A 23,291-nucleotide genomic window follows, 5' to 3' on the forward strand; every position below is an offset into this window, starting at 1 on the left:
GTATTAAGAATAGGCACTGCTCCTTTTAATTTTTACATAATTTATTTATTCCCATATTATAATGAGTAGAAATTTTTATGAGGATGAATTACATTATTGGCAAATCGCATTCTTACACTTTAATTAAAAAATATATATTATATAAAGGATCCTCGGACATTCAATAATATTGATCACCTGAGAGCCCCTAAAGATAAATTAGCCTTTCGGTATTCGTTTTATATACCCAACACGAAAAGAAAAGTATTCTGCACTGCTTCAAAAACAACTGATACAACAAGTTAACACTCGAAATGCAAAGGTCAGGAATCGCTATCCAAACAACCAATTACTTGCTCTATCTCATAGATTTACCTGGTTCGCTTATCTAGAAAGTATCTCGCAGGTGCAAAATGCGATTTCTCACCGGAAGGCAAACTAAAGCGACAAAATACCATAGTTGAAAGAAACAGAGAAGTGATCGAACGATTCTGATTTTATGAAAACATTTACACGTTTATTTGATCAGGAACGCGTTTAATTAACTGTAAATTGTGGCATGTGCTCGTAAAAGTTCGCTGCACTTATATTGAGCGTCTATTCATGCAGAGAATAATAATCGTCTATTATCTAAAATATGGTACAGTGTTGTACTTCCTCAATAGTTGCATTCTTGCGAACGTTTAACTTTATGGCAATTCTATAAGAAATTGACAAACTATTTATGGGAGTTGATTTGATTATCTTTCGTTCGATGATACTAATCATCTTGGACTTAATTAATTAAACTATGGAAGAAGAAAGAAACTTTAGAAAATTCGTAAAGTTAGATTAGAAGGATGTGTCAACGCATGCCAGACTAATTATGGATATTTCTACTGACTAACTTAATTTTTCAATTAAAGCTTTCCTTTCTCCTGTCAACTACATTCAAAATCTAATTGTACAAAACACTATTAACAAAGTTTCCTAAATTCTCGCTCTATTCTTACAAACTATATTCACAGATCTCTACAGTCGTCTATTTACCCCTCTCTTTTGAGAGGAAGACGACGAATAGAGTCCTTGTTGAATCCCTGAAGCGATCATTGAGCTATGTATCCCGAATCTTTGATCTTCTTTAATGATAATCATGATGATTATGATGATTGTCCGATGGCAGTCCTTTAATAGCGAATGCTCCGCGGAAGAACGGCTTGAACACTTCTAGGACTGTCTGTGTTCTACGGGCTGAGTTCTGAAAAGTGTTAAGAAAAATCAATCTTCAATAACAGAAATCATTTGAATATTGTATATAATGTTTTGCTCCTGATGATTAATATGCGTGGAAACTAGTTGAGATTTTGCAACAAAATCGAGTGAAAGGTAACACGTTTATAGCAATTAATTAAACGGTTGCGTAAAAAAATAGTATGCAAAAAACCGAGTCTCTGGACCACGTTCCACGTCCCATCGATCAATGAAGATCGTTTAAACGAATTTTGAAATTTCGTTTGAAACTTACAAGTATCACGCTACTGAGGATTTTGCTGACATTGGTAAGTAGGGTGAAACCAGTACCGAAGACAGGCGCCGGTACGTCCAACGACACTTTCATCCTATTGAACTCGGGAATATCCTCGGTGGTGGTTGAAATCTCCTGGACACACAATCAAAAAAAAACACACAACCAATGAAGCTTTCCGCATAACCTCTCGACAGTTATCGACCTAGTGAAAGAGAGAGAACAGAATCGATTTCTTCCTTTCGATTCGAGATCAATCGAAAGACACGTTTCTCTACCTATTTATAGCGCATTGATCCAGCGAATACAGGATCTACCTATCGACGCAGTTTAATCGACTTGTGCTAGATAACTGCGATCGTTTCGATATCTCTACATACATAAAGATCGAGCCGATAAACGGGTTGCAATCAATTTATTCATCGCTGCTTTGTTCAATATAATCGTTAATATTAAAATGATGGAAAAACAAACGCTTATTGATCTACTTTGAAATTATGCTCATTGAAAATTCTATAAAATATCAATGAATGTCCCTGAACATTTAGGGCACCACGGTCTACCCTGAAGGTAAGCCTCAGGGCAATGAACTTTTGATCTTCTTTTTCTCCCTTTCACATTTTTCATGTTAAATAGGTCGTTTTCTTGGACTAGCAACGTTATCGATTAACAAATTCCATACGACACTGCCCCGGGGGGCGAATTGTCGAAGAAACCCACCGTACGTATTCGAAGAGGAACAAGGAATATAAGGTGAAAGGACGTCGACGTTCGCAAAAGACTGGAGTACTCGACTCGTAGACAAAGAACGTGAACGTGACAGTTTATTTAACATCAATATCATCATCAATATCACCATGGTCAACATCATTATTGTTTATCGTAGTGACTGTACTGAGAACGGTTAAGAGGTATATTCTATTTACATGATTCGCACAGCATCGAGACGCCTGGAGATGAAAGTGGATCTCGTTTAGCTATGCTACTCCTAAAACATTATTTACAGCTCGCAACCGGGACATCTCGGTGATGGGCGTTAGACCGGAAGTGTCGAGAGACGGTGTCTCTAATGTGTCTTTGTAAACATAGATTACTGTGTCGGGGAGGACTTGTTCACAGAACGGAGAGATCCTTTATCGGCTGTGCTAAAAAGAAAAATCCATGTCGTACAGTTCTGTCGTTGCTACGGTTGGCCACATCGCGTGTCCATCTGCTTTCTTTCTTTTAATTTTAATTTGGCTTTTTTGGTTTTAGTTGCGTCAATGATCCTCTGTCAAGCTTGTGATGCTGCTCGATTGCCCCTACGGACGTGTCCAAAGTCCAAGGTCCAACGTCCTTGCTTCGCACCCCGTCCGCTTTTTCTCTCTCTTTTTTTTTAAGCATAATACACCCTTTCCGTGTGCGGTGGATCGTAATCGTACTGTTTATGCACAACAGTCATTTTAATCAACGAGTTCGACCGAAGCGCACGCTTGGATGATGCTCCCGAAGAGCATCCTCTAAGCGCGCCGTTTGAAACGAAAGGTACGAAAGCTTGCTAAAAGGCGTTTTAAAAGCGAATAGCTGTCTATCAGAGGATACGATCCGTCAGGGTCGATGAAAGATTAGCAAGCTGTTATATAGAAACTCGGCGATTAGCGATTCCCTAGCGAGGTTAAACTGGAACGCATTGATCATTCTGTTAATTTCAGCATAAATGAGACCTGCATACCACATGCAACACTGTTATTAACATTCATAGAAATAAACGAGAGCATCGAAAGTCTTCGGTTGCCACTGAATCGCTGCTGTTTAACGCTTTCATTTCAACATCACACAGGAAACAAGCTAAAGTAGAGCACAGAAATCGAAAGAGTAGTTACATTGTTAACCGAAACAAACAGCTTTCCATTCACGATGAACATCCATTGGAAATTATATGATAGACACAGCAGCCATATAGAAGATGAAAGAGAAACATAAAATAAATAAAGAAAGTAAAGAGACAATTATTTTGTTCCTACCCCTGCGCCTAGATTTGCGAATGATCCATGATTAATTCCCTCGTGCGCATTCGAGGAATCGTGACCGGCACCACCATGGTTCTGACTCAACGATGACAGGCTGCTGAGGTGCGTACTTAAAATGTTTCCCAGGATTGATGCGGTGCCTGATCCTCCGATACCACCTGTATTTCGTATAAATTAATGATCTCTTGAAAATTACCACGTTTTAAGATCAACGATCTTCGTAAATTCGTCCTCTTACCTAAGCCAGCATCGTGTTCGTGGTGACTGTCGTGGTGGTCATCATGGTTGTTCTGTTTCCCAGCTGATAAGCCACCAGCGATTGAGCTGAGAGGAGCCAATTTTGAAGCGAAAGCTCCAGCCAGACCGCCTTTAGCGCTGGTGATGAAAGTCGAAGCGCTGTTTATCACTGGACCGATACTTCCGCTTGCCGCTTTGATCTTTGCCGCCACCAATTCACTGATAAACTTGCTGGTGGCCGAGTGTTTTGCATCGATTCCGTAGGCTGCATTTTTCACCTTGTTCGCTTCATCCAAGGCAGACAGAGCTTTGGTTTTCGAGTCGAGGAACGAATCCAGCTTCTGAAACAGAATTTTAATGTCAGCTAAAATGTTGATAACGTCGATAGTTAATTTACGAAAGTATTGTCTTACGCCAAAGACGAAGTTTATAATTCCATTTGATACTCCCAGCTTCACGACACCGATCTTCCTCTTGTCCCTGTCCGACCTGTCGCCGTCTGCCGCTTGATCATCATCAGCCTCCACCAGGTAGACCTAATCGAACGCATACGAACTTGTTTCAACGTGTTTTCCTGTAGGAAATTCGCGATGAAAACCGCTTTCCCCAATCGTGATCGAGTTAAGCGCAACGAGACGGACGATCGAATTAAGTAACCGGCGAAAGGAGAGAAAGGTGAGTATATTATTATCCTTTTGAATAGTAAAACGCTAGCCAGTGAAACTTTGGGATTTCAATGATATACGTTTTAAGTGGTCATTATCACTTTAGTCGTTAGATCTAATGTTCACGGTACCTTGGTATTACGGATGATTTGATTTACCCTGTAAATTCCTCACTGACGTTGAAGGATTATTATTTTCCTGTTGCGATATCTCATAATCACACTCAACATTGCTTCAGGCTTCCAGGTGCAAGCCACATCCTGGAGAAAGAGTTCAGCATTGTTGCTTCCTGAGAATATGGTTCACATCCAGAAGCCTCAATGTTAAGTGTGACAAATGGTACCTGAAAGTCTCAACACTATTATTCCAATTGTTTCAACATTTTTGCGTGTATATCATGCTAATTTCAAGTAGAACACTTGGTGAACATTCAATTATTATTGTAAGGGTTAATCACTAAGATTGATACAATAGAGATAGCCTTTTTTAGAATGGCACATGCAACAATTAACGTGTTGATCGATACTGTAGAAGAGGACACGTGTGGTAAGACACATTCAAACTTAACTTACGACGGAATCTGTGACAAAAAATTATTCCTTTCAATAGAGAATTAAAGGCGGTTTCGTTGCGTATACACGTTCGACCACGTGTCCGCGACAGAATTTTAGTTACGCGCGTGTCCGGCTTAAGTCAACCACTTTCACTCTTTGCTCCTTCCTCCGTCTCGCGATTCTCTCTTTTTCGTTTTTCACTGACTGTTTCTTCGCTATATATCCTTTTCCCGCGTTCTTCGAACGAAAGAGGATCGGAACGCGATCTGGAATTTTCGTTTCGTCACGAAGATAGCAAAACTTCGAAATAGACGCTTTCACTTTACGAGTCCCATTTCGATACCGATAACGCCCACGATTTTCTGTGTGCTGCGTAACGATCATCCCCACCATCGTGTCAGTTTCTTAAATTCATTGATTTACTCTCTGGGTCACCGGTGACCGGCACCGCGAATTTAATGCGTCGACCGCCACGGTGGAAATAGACATGTGTGGTAAGACAAGTAACTGGGACTTCAATTAAGTAAAAATTGAATTGAAAATCCACTTGTAACAGTCAACGTATCAAAAGTGCATATCGAAGGATAAATTTTAATATCCGTTTCGAGACTTTTAGTAATTTCCTGACCACTCGTTGACACAAAAACTCCGTCGTCTGGAGGAACGTACGAAGCGTACTTTCTCTGATCCATCGATCTTCACGGAGACGTTAATGAATCTCTTACCTCGTTCAAAGGACTGAGATCCTCCGATTCCGCTTCCCTCTTTACGACTGGACCGGAAGCTGCGTACGCGACCAACAACGTCAGACCGAATAGCACGTAGGATATCCTCATGTTGTCTTCTTCTTTGCCTCGGTTTATTTATCCTAGTGAAAATAATAGTAAGTGAAACACTATCAAACCGGATACTCGAGTGACACTCGAAAGCCGAGTCGAAATGTCAAGTGAAAGGACCTGTTCTAACAAGATTTCGTCAAGTATTCAAATATAAAGTGTCACCAAGCGTGACGATCAGAGATATGGTGCAAAAGTACTTGAAAAAATTAATCGTGCCAAGTGTCAAAAACGAAATCAATAAACAGTGAAATAATTTTTCGAAAACACCGAACGACAGGTGACACATGGCAGCGCCGAAGTCAGCACGTGGTTAAATTATATAAAAGAATAAAAAGAGAAAAACAAGAAGCGTGTTGTGTGATCAACTTACGATAAGATAGTGCGTGTGGCAGCGCGAGTGCGTGAGCTGAGATGTGTACCTGACGGAGCTCGAAGCTCGTTTGAGGACCACGGTGAAGGAGATGCCGATGTCTTAGCAAGCCGAAGGGGAACGAAGCCGAGCATGTGTGCCCCTTCGAGAATCGAGAATCGAGCTTCGAGAATCGCACGCCTTTGCCTACCAGGTGGGAGGCAGGTTCGATTTGCTCCGCGAATCCCATGCAACCTCGTTCTCTCGGCTCTCGAAATAGCCAGATCTGTCCCGCGAATGCCGCGACGGGGATCCGGGACTTTACGCAAACGGTCGCTTTGGGGAAGATACTAGGAAACGGGGATGATGTTTCAAAATTCAATTTTCTCCAAATCGGGGATCGGTGTGTCGTGATTGGCTCGAATTTGAAAAGTGGGAAGGGTTAAAAAAAAGTGCGTAGAAATAGAAATCGTGTAAATTCGAGATTTTATAATTGTGATGATGTACGTTCGTGTGCTGTGGAATTGGCTGGAATTTTTCTTTCATTAAGTGTTTTATTTTATATAAGGGACATAATTTCATTATGGCACATCATATCCTCTTCCCATTAACCATATTCGTTAAATTATACAACTGGCGAGGAAAGGCAAGAACACCCACTTATATAATTAAACATTTATACGCAAGTCGATGCGTTCGTCAATCCCGTTTCAGCGAGCGCCTGTTCCAAAAATGGTCGGAACAATGTATATCGCTACTGCTTCGATTATCAATGTTGCCGTTACGATCGGGTTAATTGTAATTTCATTTTCTACGCCCGGCGCACTGTCGCTTTCTCGCTACGTTATCTCATACAACGTCGAAGCATCGTAATGTCGATTATGCAACGTCCAGTTTCTCCAAATTGGAGCATTCGCCTTTCTCGTTTTACATATTACACTAGAGCGTCTAGTCGGGACGTGACAAAACTCCGCGATCTTATTACTTCAATTATAACAGCAGGCCACATTACGTGTCAAGTGAATTACTATTATTATAATTAATGCTTTGACACAGGAAACACGTTTCCTGGAATTTTTGACAATTTCATTATATTTGAGAATTTCAGTTTACGTACGTTTCCTCGTTTCAAGGCATAGTTTTATGGGGACAGAAATTGCTGTTTAGATGGTCTTTCTAATTCTTCAACTTTTATGCTTGCTATTTGAAGATAATAGATGAAGTCATTTAGCTGGTAATTACAGTTGTTCGCTGGCGATCGTGGAACAATTGATACTTTCACCTTGACCATTTATCTTGAAGATACTCGTAGACAGATGTATTCAAATTCTTATACCCTAGGCTGATAATCTACAGTAATTAAATTCTACAGTCTACATACATTTTAATGAAATTCAGATTTTAATGAATCATTCTAAATCAGAAAAATTAATTTCACCTCTTTTGTAACAGACTGCGTACTTTCAATAATTTTGAAAGGCGCGTCCAATTATCCAACTAAAAATTCACTTTCTGATGAATTGACGTTATCTTGAAATTCGAAAGTGCGATTCGAAATGCGGCCCACGGACTTGCCGATAGAAATAATCAAGGACGCGTTTCCCTAGTTGGTTCTCCCAATGCACCTGAATCGACGCTTGCGTCGGCTAAGTAGAGCGTCGTCGCACTCGATGACCGATACGTGCTCGAATTATTTTATTCGATATTTAATTTTCCCTCAAAACATTGCGAAACATGGAGAACTCCATGGAGAAGGGGTTCGATGGGACCCGCTTTTATAATGGTACGTGGAAGTAGTCGAACCTTAGTATTCTAAGGTGAAAAGATGAGCATACCGCTTCATTGGGACAATATCGTCCACCAGCTCGTGTTTTAGCTTCCAAGGTGATCCTCGACCGACGAATTTTATGGAAGACACGGTCAGCGGAGAAGATACGAGAGAATTATGTTAATTACAGAGTAAACAAGCTTTGAATTTTAGGGAAACTTTCGTAATTGCGCTCATTCTGTAATTGTTACTTATTAATACTTATCACGCATCGAAGTGGATTCACTGGAAACAGTTACGAAAGTATCAGCTTCACGGTCGAGAATAAAAGAGCGTTCGTTTTTAATCGTCGATTAGAATAAATTTCATTAAGTTCGCGGAGGGAGCAAGATAAAAATTATTCATAGTAATTATCCGCAGAGATAGAATGAAATAAGCACAGAAATTAACGAAATATTGGTCACGAGGATCATGTAACTCTAAGATCTTAAATTGAATGGCTACATATTCAAGTTGATGTTTCAAGATAAGCATCATAGCGTCGAAAGCGCGAGTAACATTTAGAAAGGAAATGGTGTTTCGTCATCGAGAAGGTTTATTTCTTAGGCAAAGTAAAAAGGATAACGATAGAATTTTAAATACCATCATCCTCGAAGTAGAAAGAGAAGGGGCAATTTGATCATTGCGAAAGAAAGGGAGGGCTCGCTGAAACAGGCCAGTTAAGTAGTACAACTATTATGTGGTCAGACAGCCGGCGCGTCGTGTGGTGCCACACAGCGTCCAAACGCGTAAGCGCGATAAGTATTTCAACATTGTAGCTTAGGGTCAATGCAAGTGAATTGAAATTTTATTTTTATTATTAATAATATATTTGACAGTGATAAAAAAAGAAGTTTATTGACATTTACAAAAACACCTATTAGACATCTACTTAATGCAACATTTAAACGTAAATAAAATATTTTATTTGCACTAAGAAATCTTTCAGTGCAGCTATTTTTTGTTGCACCCTTGCTACTTTGAAATGTACAAAGTTTACATTTGAAATCTATAGTCTTTCTTTGCTTCTAACATTCGTCCCATTTCACTTACAGAAACAAAGAGAGAGGGGATGGACACGGAAGAGATCAAAGTCTGATATTTCGAGTAGTCTTCCAAAAATAAATCAAAATCAGTGGAATTCATCGAAAAAGCCGGAAGATACACTGTTACATAAAGCGTGAGTATTGTTTGCCGAATACCCGTTATTCGGTTAACCCGAAAGGGAACAGGATGCCAGATCGTGTGGGTTTCACGAGTAAAACGGTCCTTTCTGCGAGTCCAAAAAATAAAAAACCAACACGAAATGCCCACCGAGTTCCGGAATCAACAAGCTTACATAACCATGGGGCTCAAAAAGAAAGTGGATGCTCCGGTTCCTCTCATTAATCCTGGTCGGTTAGTCACGATCAGTATTCGAACACGTACAACATTTTAACTTCCTTAATTGAAGCAAAATCTTTCAAATCCGATAAAGGCTCCTGAAAGACTCGCCCGACGAGAAAGCTGCAGGTAACTTTCCACGGACGGACAAGTGCAAACATTCCATAATTTTATCATTTTCTTTTCCGTAGATATGAAACATTCTCGCATCGATTGAACGGATCGATACGTTTACTCACCTGTCTCGTTCACTTCGAATGCTCCAAAGGTCGTCGACGAGATTTCAAACCCGATATTGCAACACAATTTTTTTCAATCAGTTTTTATTATATCAGATCCAACGATCAATCCGGTAGGACGTGTGATAGGCAACAAAGTTGTACCGTTTCGTTAGGAATTACATGGACAAAAAGCTGCGGTAAACAGCGATAAAAAGTACCATAGTCACTCCACTTTCGATGGAACTAGTATGATAAAATAGGGCACCAGTTACACACAAAAATACATAAAACGTCCTTTTTTATTAGCACAGAGGCTCTCAATTTCTTATTCTTCACGATCACAAGAATCACAAACACTTTTTCTCTTACACTCGACTGTAGAAGACGGTTGAAATTCGTTTCGTGACGAGAGTAACGTCCCGTTTCTAACGCGAACGAGCCGATACGTCAAAATACGGTACCCGACGCCTCGATGCCGGAATAGAGACGAAGACACGCTCGAGGCGAACGAGAAGGAAAGTCGTCATGGGGAAATTGGTCGAACCAAACGCTGGCACGCTGCTTCTATCCACGGTAACGAAGGTGGGCGAAATTTATGGCGTAATTCCAACACGTACCGCGTGACTCCCTGTCGATCCTGCTTTTTCATAAACGTTTCCTGCCGCCCTGAAGATTGATGTCCCTTGCAATTATCGAACACGTATCCGGCCATATACCACCCGTTCCTTGCGCAATTTTTTCTAGGGGATATATTGGGTCAGGGGGTAAAATAGAGTAAAAGATACTTTCTTGTAACAAGAGTGTATTGCTTAAAATAATTTACATTTCATTAATCAGATAAGTATTCTAACTCGCTTTCATATATTTTTAGTAAAACCTGTTCTTTGTTTCCCACTTTCACGAGAGCATCGAGCGAAACCCGATTTAAGCAAGTAGTCAGAGAGATGTCATCTCAAGTATCAATCGATGGCCCATGCTAATCGACACTTTCCCTTTCACGAGTTCGCACAGCTACCATCACGAATATCGTTATTAAATATAATAGTAGCGAAGCCAACGAGCCTCTTCCTCACCGATTGGGCTGAATACCTTTACGTAACACACTAGTGTACGTGTGTTACACGTATCCTTTTACTTACGTTCCTTTAGTCGCGTGTAATGATTTCACGTGACCGCAAGTTTAATAGCGATGGGTGTAGACGTCGATCAATTTTGAACTTCCAACTTCCAATCTCCAATTTCCCAAGTTTTCGATTTTGCAACAACTCGATCTCTAAATTTTCAACTTTCAACTTCCAACTACTGAAATTTTAAACTTGTAACCTCTCAACTTTCAATATCTCAACTTCACAATTTCCAATTTTTCCATCGTCAACTTTCGACTTCTAGTTTCCAATTACTAATTTTGAATATAATCTCTAAACATCTCATAGCCATCGCTAACGTATGCATATTAGCTCGCGAGTCGAATAAATATATCATCCTTCACTTTCTCCGTGGAGTTCTACTACGAAACTTCCTACACTCCGGCTATCTTTGCGAATCATTTCCTCTGTGAGTGTATAAACATCCGTCTGGCAACATACGAAGGAGTTACGTTGATTCGATACTTTATTTTTACAAAAAAAAAAAGCAGCAATAGCAGCCTGTTACGAAATCAACGTAAGCTTTTTCCGGATCGGTGAAAGTCCACGATTTTTATTGCTCCGTGAAAACATATCGATGCTTGTTCCTCCCAAAAACAAACAATGAGATAGTAATGGTGTCACGCAGAACGCAGACGAGAAATTCATGATGGAAAGTGTGAGTGATTGTGATAATTGACGTAATTCGTGGATGTCGAATGATGCTCAGTCTGGCGAGAATGGCTAGATCTTGTGCATCGAGTTGGTTTGATTGCTCAGAGAAACGAGACAATTTCGCAGGTGATTGCACTATGCAGGAAATTGTTTATACAATTGAAATCCTTTCAGGAATCAGAAATCTTTTCTTCTTGATATTTATTCGTATCAGCAAGTACTGCTTGTATTCTAATTCAACAATGCCTCCTACGTGTTCCCATATTGTTATTCTATTATATAAGGCTTCGTTAACCCTCCATAGTTTAAGGGTTAAAGGCCAACGTGACATGTGGCGTGGTCGCGTTTGAAATCAAGCGGCAACACGTAACAATGCACGAATAGAAAGCGATCTTCGGGAACGAGTTGAAAGTAAAAGTCCTTCGGATCGTACCTACTCTTGCATAACGTTCGAACGTGTGAAATTTCCGGATGAAATGGTACACAGTCCAAGACCTTAAACTTTGCAGCTGCCTCATACGATTCTTCGAAAACGGTCCACAAAAGAAAGGGTGTCAATAAAATTCTCAGATAAAATTGAATCCTTATTCGAACGTGGCTCTTTTCCAACGTGGTCGAATCAAATATTCCCTTCGTTCTAAACTGGTGTTTATTAAATATTCCAAATATATTTAAACTACACCTAATGATAGGAAACTAGTTAATTAGAATATTTTTTTAACTGCAATACGCGCAACTGACTCAATTGAATTGCTAATTAGTATTCGAGAGATTTATCGAAAGTTGTTACTCGACGAAAAATAAAAAAAGAATAAATGTTGTCTGCATTTGAGAGCTAGCAATTATTTGAAATTCGTTTATTTATGGATATTAGGATATTAGTAAAAGTAGGACTAATTTTGTTTTTGCTTACAACTATCATTGTATACAAATGAATGAACGCAGTCAATCGTAAAACACAATGAAATCACCTTCAAGTTATACAGGAGCGTGAACAAAGCAATTTATCATTGATGCAATGAACCGTGCATTGACCTTTTGCACAAGAACGACAGGCGACAATTAAAAAATCCTACCACCTCCAATCTTGCGAAATTTCGAAACCGCGGGATAAAGATTTGCAGGTCGCAATGACGGTCGATGCTTAATGGTACCGTGACATCGCGGTGAAGTCCTGCAACTTCGCGTTCTATTTCTTTACTAATAAAATCGCGGACGAAGAATTAACCGTAGAATTAGCTCCGCGATTATGGAAATTCTTAGCATTTCCCTGACGCTCCGGGTCGCTGGCAGTTAACCTGAAAAAAGAAAAACGATCGGTTAGAAAGGATTATCGCAAAAAGTAATATCTTGTATCAGGATCGGTGTTCCAATTACGATTAATTTTTCATCGCAAAAAGAAGCTTATAACGTTGTTCCTTTTTTTTTTTTCTTCCTTCTCATAGTACGATGAGAGTGGATTCAAGTCACATACATTATATGTAGACTCACAAACGCCGCTCGTGATGTTATGAAATATTAAAGCAAGCTATCTAACGGATTTATCTTTGTTCCTGTAACTCAGTCTTGCAATTTTCTTCTAGCCACGTTACGCAAACCGTAATTGATTTCTTTATATACGTCTAACAGAGATCAGGTCCACGCGTTCGTCTCTCTGAAACAAGAAATAAAGGACCGAAAGGACGGCATTTGTTTTAAAGCTTCTTGAATAAAACATTTCGAAGAAACATCATAACTCGACGAATTTATTTCTTCCACTTTTTGCTGAAAATACAACTTCATTGTTTTGATACCGAAATCTCTACGTATCTTTCGATTCGCTGAAAGAGGAACTTACGCTAATACAGCGCACTATTTCTACTATCAATTAATTCACGATGACCAAGTTTCTTTTTTTTTTTTTAACATTACGAAACTGTACGATGGCACGCATATCGGCGTATGAAAAAAATCTTGGTTATAAATATTCATCGAGGCAGCGAACGAGAAATCGGAAACGGAGAAAAGGTGTTGGTTGCAAAAATTAATTGCAATTCTTTTCTTGTATAAGACGTAACTTTCTAGATGAAGAAGGACGAGTTCGAATGACTAGCAGACTCGAAATGGTACTGTGGCAAGAATGAACGAAAAGATATTTTGCAAATTAGGTTCAACGGTCAAACTGTGTCGCAGCTACGGTCAAAAGTTCGACTTTCTTTTCAGAATGGAAAGTGAACGGCCTTCGAGGCTGACGTCCGATCTCTGCGCTATATTATTATGCAAAAAACAAGGAAAACGTCCGGTCAGTTATCTACTATGATATATAGAATACTTTATTGCTCTACACCGGTTGGTTATATTCCACTTGATTTTCATACGCGCTACGGTTACCAATGATTATCCGCGGCATTATTCTGAAACCCTACATGGCACAACCTGTTGCATGATTAAAATTCTAAACAGGTAGCGACTGATTATAATAACAAGTAAATCTGGAAGATTCGCAAAAATGATAATGGATTTGGTAAACTATAGAAGCGTTTGAAACTTTCGAGTATCAATTGCCAATTCCTGGTCAGAGATGATTTCCATTCTTCTCCAAATTTAATTAAGGCTGAGTCGAGTTTAAATTTAAAACCATTCCGCAGAAGCTTTCCGCGTCCAAAATACCGCGAATAAATTATCTGATACGTATCGAAAGCTTCTGCGGAATGGTTTTAAATTTAAACTCGACTCAGCCTTAATGGAAGTCAGAAAGGAAGAAAATGTCAGAAATCAGGGTGTTCCTTGATCGCGCAAATCGTGCGTTAACATTACTACCGGTAGTTTATTAGTAGCACCGTGACTTTCACGGTCCGATAACGATGCTGTCAAGTGTACGGAGCAGGTAACACAGGTTGGTTGTAGGTGGTACCGGGAACGGGCACAGAATGCCACCATCTTCCGTGTTTATTCGTAGGTCAAACAGTGAAATGTGCTTTCACCTTGCAACTCCACGAACAGCCTCGACCGTGAACGGTATTCAAACGCGATTATGAACGACGCTATGTATCGTATAATACAATCGAAAGCTAATTGCATCTTAATAGCGTATTGAAACGCGAGTTAATTAAGCGCTATTGAAGGTGTCGCTTCTGTTTCTCTACATCAAAGTTTCCCTAATTTGATATTTTTCACTTCCGCCAGTAAACACTGGCGCCAGCTGTGTATGATTTATCGAGGACTCTCGTAATTCATTCTTGCGAATGGTATTCATAGTCCAAGTGAAATCGATGCGTATATCAGATGCAGTTATCAATCAATATAGTTATATCATTATCATGTTCGAAGCTAGTAAAAATAATTGCGAAATTTGCATGGAACCGGCACATGGATTCACCTACGCTATCTTCCGCGTCCGAAATACCGCGAATAAATTATCTGATACGTTTCGAAAGCTTCTGCGGAATGGTTTTAAATTTAAACTCGACTCAGCCTTAATTAACTTTAGAGAAGAATGGAAATCATCTTAGCAAAGAAGGGATTCAGCGTTGAGCAACTAGGATTGCTCAACAAATTGCACATTCTAAATTCATTTAAATGTGTCGAGGATCCTTTCGGATTAGATAAACATGTTTTGTCTTATACAGACGCGATTAAATGGAATTGAAAATGGTAATGGTAGGCGGTGAGAGCGAATTCAATTAGTAACGCATTCCTTTTAAGGGTGGAACAGCGGCAATCGTTACGTCAGGTGTGAAATTGTATCCACCTTGTTCGAAAGCGGAACTTCCGATTGTTTTATTCCCTTTTTAAATCACGTAACCTCCTATCCCATTACTTGCCACGTATTTCCATGTGTTCCTGTACAGGTGTTACCTGTTACGTTTGCCACGATTTCTGAAATTTTCATTCTTCATTTTGCAATTTGATCCTTCAAGTACCAAGTACTTTCAGGGAAAAAAAATTGAGAAAAAAGGTGTTGCAACAAGTGTGAACAAAGCAAGCGGTGTGTATACGAAGCGTAATCAAATTAGGTCGAATTGAAAGTGTATCTGCATCAGTGACGTACGTATCCTGCATCCTTGAATTACTCTCGTTAGTAATAAATGATTAACCTCCGTCAACTATTGCAACAATATCTAGCACAATTAATTTAATGTTCCGCTTTTTTCCTCCATCCAGCATGTGGCAAGTTTAATTTTGTCCCACAGACTAATTAAACGTTAGAAAAATCAAAGGTACACAGAAAGACTTTTATTTCTTACATATTAACTTCCTGTAAACAACAATAATTTATGGTATTTTATTAAAAAATAGTCAGATTGCTGTTTCACAGTCTCAGAAATCTTTTTGGACCACTAGTGGTTATACTAATAGACTCGCTAGGAGGAACCGCGAAATATTGTGATGGACGTGGTTTATTATAGGTAGAACGTGGTTTATCATAGGTAGGACGTGATGTGCTATAAGTTGGACGTGGTGGACCGTAAGTAGGACGTGGTGCGCCGTAAGTAGGTGATGGTTCCTCGGAACTGCCGGAGGAAGCGCTCAGAATACCCGTGATGGCGTTCACTAACGATGAAACCACTTTTACTATAGCGTTTAGAATGTCTTTGATCGAATCGCCAAGCACAGAGAGAGGATTCGGTTCCTTAGGTGGCACCGCAGCCTAGAAAATTGATAAAGAGTTGCAGTAAGAGTAAGCATGTAGAAAAGCATTTCAAGAAAAAGAGATGCTATAGCATTAATTGCAGCGAAAGTTAATGAGACTAACTAAGAGGCGAGTATACTCACATAAGTGTTGGTAGATGGGTGAGCACGGTAACTGTCACCACCATAGTCTGTATGGTGTCCATAAGAGTCTTTGTGATTGGAAGCCGCGCTGGAACCGGCTATTGTTCCTGTGACCACAGCTTTTACCAGGCTGGCGATGTCTGATTTGCCATAAGTTGAAGAATACTGAAAGAAATTGAAATATTAATGAACTGTTAAGCGAGTAATTAGAGTAGTTCAAGTGGAAGCTGGTTGAATCGCAAAAGAATATTCTAAGAATAATCGCAAAAGATATATTCTTCAAAAGAATACATCTTCTTCAGTCATACAGTTATGGTAATGGTATACACGACACTGGTTTAATAGTGAAACGATCAGTTTATTAGAAAACAAATGTTTGTTAACAAAAAGATTGATGCGTACTTTGCTAAGACTAGAGATAACTGCTGCGACGAGATTCGATAGCTGAGACTTTTTTCCAGGTCCGACGGGCTGAAAATTTCAGAATAGACGAATTATACTCTGTGTAATCTTATTAAAAAATAGATAATATGGATGATAACAATAGCACCTCAAGCAATGGGCCCAACAGACTCCTTATTAGATCACTGACCGATGATCCACCATCACCTGGAGGCTGAAATTCACGGGGTTCTTCAGTAATAAATATTTAATATTCTAAAAGAGAAAAGATATATTTACGTTACTGATTTGTCGACTCAATGGTAAAATCAATGGACCAACAAGGGGTCCAATCAACGGGGCGATCAATTGAATAAGAGGGGTTAAAACCGTTGATGAATCTTTTGGTCCATCCTGGTCCTGAAACCCAAATCTCCTCGTAATCTTTCATTCTAATATAAAGCAATTATTAAAGAAGCTTGGAAAACCCACTTCGCTAACTTTCAACAGGACAGGCACCAATATTCCTGGAATGTCGAATCCTGGGTTCTCATCATCTCCCTACGAAACACGATACAAGTGAAAAGTGAATTTAGAATTTTATCTTAATTTACTATTCCTCGAAAACTTACCTCAGACAGTTCCTGGATAAGCGGAAGACCCGCACTGAGAACGTCACCTATGTCCGCGTCTGATTCAGGCTGAAAGAGAAATCGATTACAAGTTTGATTGGAACTGGTCATACTTGGGAAATAAAATGGAAAATTATCACAAATATTCCGTTACGTCGCTGAGATCCTCTAAAATCGGTGCTGCAAGCTCAAGCAGACTGATAATGGCCGAGACAAGACCACCCTCTTCTTCGCTATCCTCGTCGCTTTCGCTGCTGGAACTTTCATTGGAATCACTGTTATCATCTCCTCCGCTGCTTTCAACGTCCTCATTATCATTGCCATTATCTTCATCGGCGTCATTCTTTTCGGTGCTCTCTTCGCTGTTGCTACCACTGTTACTTCCGTTGTCGTCACCATCCTATTCATTTGAGTTTGTTTTAACGAATATATGTACATCGTATAGATAATTACAACAAATTTTTATATGGTTTGCTGAAATTTGTTTACCATCGTATTTTCAAGTTAATTTGATTTTTCAGAGGTGCAACCTTTTATAATTGTAATTTAAATACCTATAATTATTGGTATTAAACGACATTTTTAAGTGCAATAAAATACCATAAATATTATAATATCGAACATATCAAGTACCGTATTATAATGACAAGAGTGAACGTGTTCCCAGGATATGAGCAAGTTGGAAAAAAAAACTTGAAAGTAGTTCGAATGTCGTAATCGAGTTGTCAGCATATAAAGAAAAAAGAGAAGGAAAAAAAAAAGATTACCTGTATCGATTAATTAGAATACGTGACCGTTTGCGTTAATTGTACCAATCATTTAAATTCATTTTTATTTCGCAACGTTAAAAAAGTCCCAGCTAGTCATATAAAAAAAAAGAACTTTTAATAATTATAAAACAAGAAACGAAAATAAACGTACCTCGATTCTCTGCGCCTGAAACGTCTGACCACGTCTTCCTTGTCCTGACACAAACTGAAATCAATGGAATCGACTTCAATAAGTTTCCACGAGACATCTGTAGTCCGGGCAGATGATAACCTTTATTTTTAAAATTTTTTATATAAATATTAAAAATCAAGGAATGTTGCAGTTCGTTCACACGCGAGTTGTGCAACGATCTCCTTGATTCGATGTCCTCGATAAAAAGATGAATGCTTTATTTCGAAACGATCACGATCTAATCCATGGCCTAAAAGGATGACCCATGCATAATTGACGAAAAGGCAAGCAGTTGCAGAGTAATCGTCGATCCTGTGTCTTCATCTGTGTCAACTCATTGAATTTTATTATGCAACGCAAGATTTCAATTTTTATTAGCTCTACGAATCGGTGACATTTCACCGTTTACCAAGGATTGGGCAATTATCGAAATGACGAAACGACAAACAAGGTAACTCGTTCTATTAAAAAAATATTACTATTTTAATTAATTTACACACTGTTTCTAGAGGGATCAACCTACTTCCACTCGAACCTCCATTTATTATAAACAAACTTACCGATGGTTTTCCATTGTAGGAGGACTGTACTCTGGGAGGTGATGGATACTTTTGAGCCGTAGGTACCTTCTGTGCCACTGGTGCCATTGGTGCCCTTGATGGTGTTGTTAATTTTTCAGGATTTAATGGAGGAGGCTTCAGATTCGTAGCCAAACTATTATTCCTCCTCAGTGCTAGAAACGTCTTCAGAAACTGACTAACAACCGATGGTCGTCCTTTCTCAGATTTTTGCTTGTTTGATTGCTGCGTCTTCGAAGAATCCTGTTTCTTTCCTTGCTTCTTCTTCTCCTCCTTTTTAGTATTATTTATCGGTTCAGTCACTTGTTTATTGTCATCGAACACCACGTTTATCTGTCCCGATTCATTCGTCAGGGTATAATTAGTATCAAAATATGGTGGAAAGTCATCAGGAGGATCTCTTGTTGGTATCAAGAGATATTTATCTTTGTCGTTTCTCCATGTCGTTGCTTCTCCTGAATTTTCTCTTGAAAATGTAATTACTGCTTCGAATGGGACCTTCAAAAGTGGTTTTGCGATACCTGAAAAATTTCTTTGAGGCAACAATTCAATGTTCCTTATCGGAATTGGAATTTCATCGTTGAAATTCAGAGGGTTGCTAGTGGTGAAGGTGATATTCGAAGTAAAAATGGCCAAATTGTGAGGGACATTTCTCTCTACGCCATCGAAGAAGTATCTAGTGACGAAGGGGTCGTTTGGGATCTTGATATTATCAGTGGTGGTCACAGGAAGGTAGCTTCTCGCGGGGGTTGAAACCAGGCTGAAATTTTTAGTCAGATCGTTTTTGAAGTCAATTCCTGGTCCAAAATCTGGAAATTGAGGGATGACCAGCGGCGGTTCTAATATCTTTGCAGTACTGAAGACACCCTTGAAGATCGATTCCTTCGTCCTTGGAAGATTAATGTTAGCTGTTATCTCCAGAGGATTAGGAATGGTCGTGTCAAAGAGACCAACATTCGTGAAACTTGGTTGGCTTTGTCTATTATTAAACAAACTGTTCCCAGTAACCCCATCAATCGTCAGCGTTGATAATTGCGGACTGGCAAGCTGTTTCTCCTTCAGCGATTGAATATTCCCATTTCTCAGAGGAATTCTAATTACTTCAGACCGTCGACCATTTTCTGACGATGGTCTAATATTCGCAGGAACCTCGAAATTCTTCATATTTCCAAGATTTCCAACATTTGCAGCGTATCTTATATTCTCTGGATTTCTAATGCTGGCCAAATTTCGAACACCACCCATCTGATTGACACTCTGCGACTTCCTGTACACCGAATCCTTAACAATCTGCGGCTGTTTGGTATTGTCGATATTCTTCATGATTTCTGGAGCTCTGGTGTTTCCGGAAGTCGTCGCAGGAGTCTCTTTCACCGTAGTCAATGTGATGTTGATCTTGGACGCCATCAAACCCATGACATACCTGGCCCATGCGACCAAATCATCCTTCGAGGCGATTTTCAAAGGCAATTGAATCTCTAAGATCTTTGGTACATTGGAGAAGCCGTTTCTTAACTCTGGAACGTTTTCAGGAGAGCGTTTGATGGGTGGTGCTGGCATTGAAATCACCAGGTTCGTCGCCATGAGAATGATAATCAAGTACGATCTTGATAGTCTTCTTGTTAATAGGAATAACATTTTGAACCATGGAATTTTTACAAAAAAAATCTTTCTAAATGTACGGCACACTATAACTATAATTATTCGGAAGACGATTATTCCATCTTTATTTAAATTATCCACTTGCAACCTTAAACGTATTCACTGTGGCACTGTGATATGATTTCTCAAAATTCATAAATATAACTGTCATTTTTTTAATAAACTGAAATGTACAGTATAAATTTCACGTTATTGAACAAGATGAATCGAAGTTGAACGAAAGGAAAAGTCGATGGTAAAACGCGACGCGGAAACTGAACCGATGGGTTGAAAAAATGGTCGTTTTATAGCGGTTGAACAATGGATCGTCCCTTTCCTTTATGATCATGGAAGCGTGAACTGTTGGTCGTCGATCGGGATATTGGCATTCTTAATGACAGTCTATCAAGTCCGTTCACTTCCGTAGTTGCGTTCGTCGTCGTCGAGGGTGCAATTACTCGTAGGGAGTACGTGACACGCGAAACACAATCGATGACAAACTTTCTCGATGAAACAACTACATACTGTCTAATCGAAAAATCATGTGCAAACGATTTGGGTCTAAGACTTCGTCATTTGCCATGCAATCCATCCTTCGATTTACTAATCGTTTTTTGCGACACGATTCGTAAAGTTGGCGTTGACAGGCAACTTTTTTTTACGTCGTGAAAGTGTTGAGTAGAATAATGCTGGGAAAAGTGGTTCGAGAAAAGTAATGCGTCGGTTGCTGTGGCCGTGATCGCGGTCTTGAAGTTTGAAGTGAGAAACAATGAACTTGATCCTCAGGCACGAGCATTAACCGCTTCCATTGGAGAACAAAGCAAGGACGAGTTTAACGCGATCCCATGATGATGAAAGTTGCGTTCTACAACTGTTTTATGAAGTTAATTGTGTTACACTTGTTGGAAAATGCATGAAATGCTTGTAGTGGATATAAAATGCCATTTTCAAGATTTCAAGAGAGGTCTTCGCAAATAATCATTTCCCTCAGTCTTAATTTAATATTAATTGCGTCCTTGAAGAATTCTCATAAATCCGAAAACATTCCACTTAATCGAAACGTTGTACCACATAAGAAATAAAAAGGTATTGCATATTAAATACGCTTGACTGTATTTAATTTATTGGATGTATATTCATCTCGTCGCCGCTGGATCGTAATTGCTAATTATGTTCTTGAATGAAAAAAATGAACTAAGTTAATAGAACGAGTAAAACCTACTGATCTATAAAACAGAAGGATGAATCCAATAAAAAAGTGATACAAGAGTGAAACAAGATCGCTAATGATGTTGAGATAATGACAATAATTAAAAGGTGTAAGGAAAGCTTTTTTTGTCCAATTTGTTTGTATATTATGTATGGTGACAACATTATCTGCTCGAACCAGTTTTTTCACTCATTTTCACTCATCTTAAATATTCATGAAATCATTATTTCCTTTCAATGATTATGATGATGAAATATGAATATTTAGAAAATGAATACAATTTAAGCAACCTTTATGCGTCTCAATGTAATCCTGAAGTTATTCGATCACGGAAAAATAAATGAATGGCACAGTATTTGATTGCGAACCATCCTCGATCGAACAGGTTTCGCAACATTTTGAAGACCCGAGGCGTATTACAACGAGCACCGTTAGATAAGTTTACTGACCAGCCTCAAAGCAGTCTTATATCGCATCTGATGACTATCGATCACGTTTTATGGTATAAATCCTTTCAAGTTCGAGTTACTCGATTAGTATTTCAATTCCTGGACCGTACGATCACGGCTGTTAGCTCCTACATAGAAACATGCAATTCCCGTTTGTGCAACATTCGTTACATCACGATAGACACACTCGTCATTATTTGCTACGATTCTCTATACATTTATTGGATTTCAAATAATTGCAAATGGAAGATGAAGTGAAATTTTGATTTAGGTGACATTTTTTAGAGATATTTGTTTCTCGACGATTAAAAATTATGATTCGAAGGTAGAGGACTTTCGAGAGGCGAAATTCAGCGATTGGAAAGTTCGTGGACTAGAGGAACCATGTTACAACCATCAGTCCTCGAGAGTCAATCATCGCCATTTCCGCAATAGTTCGCATTTATTTGTATAATTTCACCTAGTCAATGCCACCGACCAGCAGAAGGAACATCGAAAAGGTTATCGTTCCGCGCGAATGTAGGTCCCTTGCTCAACACGATGGATCTTTTTCGCAAGGACAACCCGTGTTCATGTTTATAAATCCTCATCTACGATCAATGATTAATGTTCACCTTTTCAACAAAATTGTAAGGAACATTTCTCGCGCTGGTCCTTTATTGGAATCCGAGGTATTTGCTTGCAGTTGAGTAATATTTCCTCGTGAATGAAACATTCTTAGAATCGAATGTCCTGTTCTGCATCGACGCAATACTTTCCATCGTAACTACCAACAGACAATTTTAGAAATAAAAATTAATTGATCGTGAAATTTGAAATTTTCCACGCATATTTGTAAGCAAAACGGTTCAACGAACCTCCTACCCACTCGAAAATGATCATCCGGATTTCGTGCTTTCAATCTCACATTTCACGCGTGTCATTATCAAGAAATCGTACGTATGCCTTTCACTTTTTTCTCTCCTGTCACGTTATGAAATCCCGCGAAATATCCCATAAAGGGGTAATTAATTACATTTCCTCTTAAACGACGTCTCTTCGAGAACTGCATCGAATTAATTTCATTCCACGGAAAGGGAACACGAAATTTTGCTGGAAGAATCCGGATTTCGTAAAAGAACAATAAACAGTTGCCTCGTTTCCTTCCTGGTTCGGAATCGTAGCCAAGCAAACGATCTCATAACGATGTAACGACAATCGTAATTAACCAGCTTTCACGATCAGAAAATCATCCTGTTAGGGATTAATAAATATACATTTTTGAGAGAATGCTTCACTGAGCACACCACGTATCCAGAAAGAAAACAGCGAAATATGCGACATTACTTTCTATCCATCTAATGGATAGTGACTAGAA

General features: G+C 39.1%; 2 protein-coding genes across 3 annotated transcripts; both read right to left on the reverse strand.

Moving 5' to 3' along the window:
* Positions 1-93: 93 nt before the first annotated feature.
* LOC117600088 (uncharacterized) lies at positions 94-6,293 on the reverse strand. The gene is made up of 7 exons (XM_034315077.2): positions 6,158-6,293; positions 5,674-5,816; positions 4,143-4,265; positions 3,731-4,070; positions 3,487-3,650; positions 1,484-1,618; positions 94-1,216 (listed from the first exon to the last, which is right to left on the reverse strand). The coding sequence occupies exons 2-7, from the start codon at positions 5,782-5,784 to the stop codon at positions 1,100-1,102; spliced, it is 990 nt and encodes a 329-aa protein (XP_034170968.1). The 5' UTR covers positions 5,785-5,816; positions 6,158-6,293; the 3' UTR covers positions 94-1,099.
* Positions 6,294-12,385: 6,092 nt separating this feature from the next.
* On the reverse strand, positions 12,386-20,603 carry LOC117600193 (uncharacterized). 2 transcript variants are annotated; one of them, XM_034315262.2, is made up of 10 exons: positions 18,617-20,603; positions 18,036-18,089; positions 17,269-17,514; positions 17,115-17,183; positions 16,975-17,043; positions 16,783-16,902; positions 16,652-16,717; positions 16,504-16,572; positions 16,102-16,266; positions 12,386-12,644 (listed from the first exon to the last, which is right to left on the reverse strand). In XM_034315262.2, exons 1-10 carry the CDS (start codon positions 20,270-20,272, stop codon positions 12,606-12,608), a joined length of 2,553 nt encoding a protein of 850 aa, XP_034171153.2. In that variant the 5' UTR covers positions 20,273-20,603; the 3' UTR covers positions 12,386-12,605. The 2 variants fall into 2 exon arrangements, with proteins under 2 accessions (XP_034171153.2, XP_034171152.2); XM_034315261.2 differs by lacking the exon at positions 12,386-12,644 and adding an exon at positions 15,630-15,976.
* Between the last annotated feature and the right edge of the window lie 2,688 nt (positions 20,604-23,291).

This window comes from Osmia lignaria, chromosome 15 (genome assembly GCF_051020975.1).
Source record: "Osmia lignaria lignaria isolate PbOS001 chromosome 15, iyOsmLign1, whole genome shotgun sequence".
In the NCBI taxonomy this organism is placed as follows: Eukaryota; Metazoa; Arthropoda; class Insecta; order Hymenoptera; family Megachilidae; genus Osmia; species Osmia lignaria.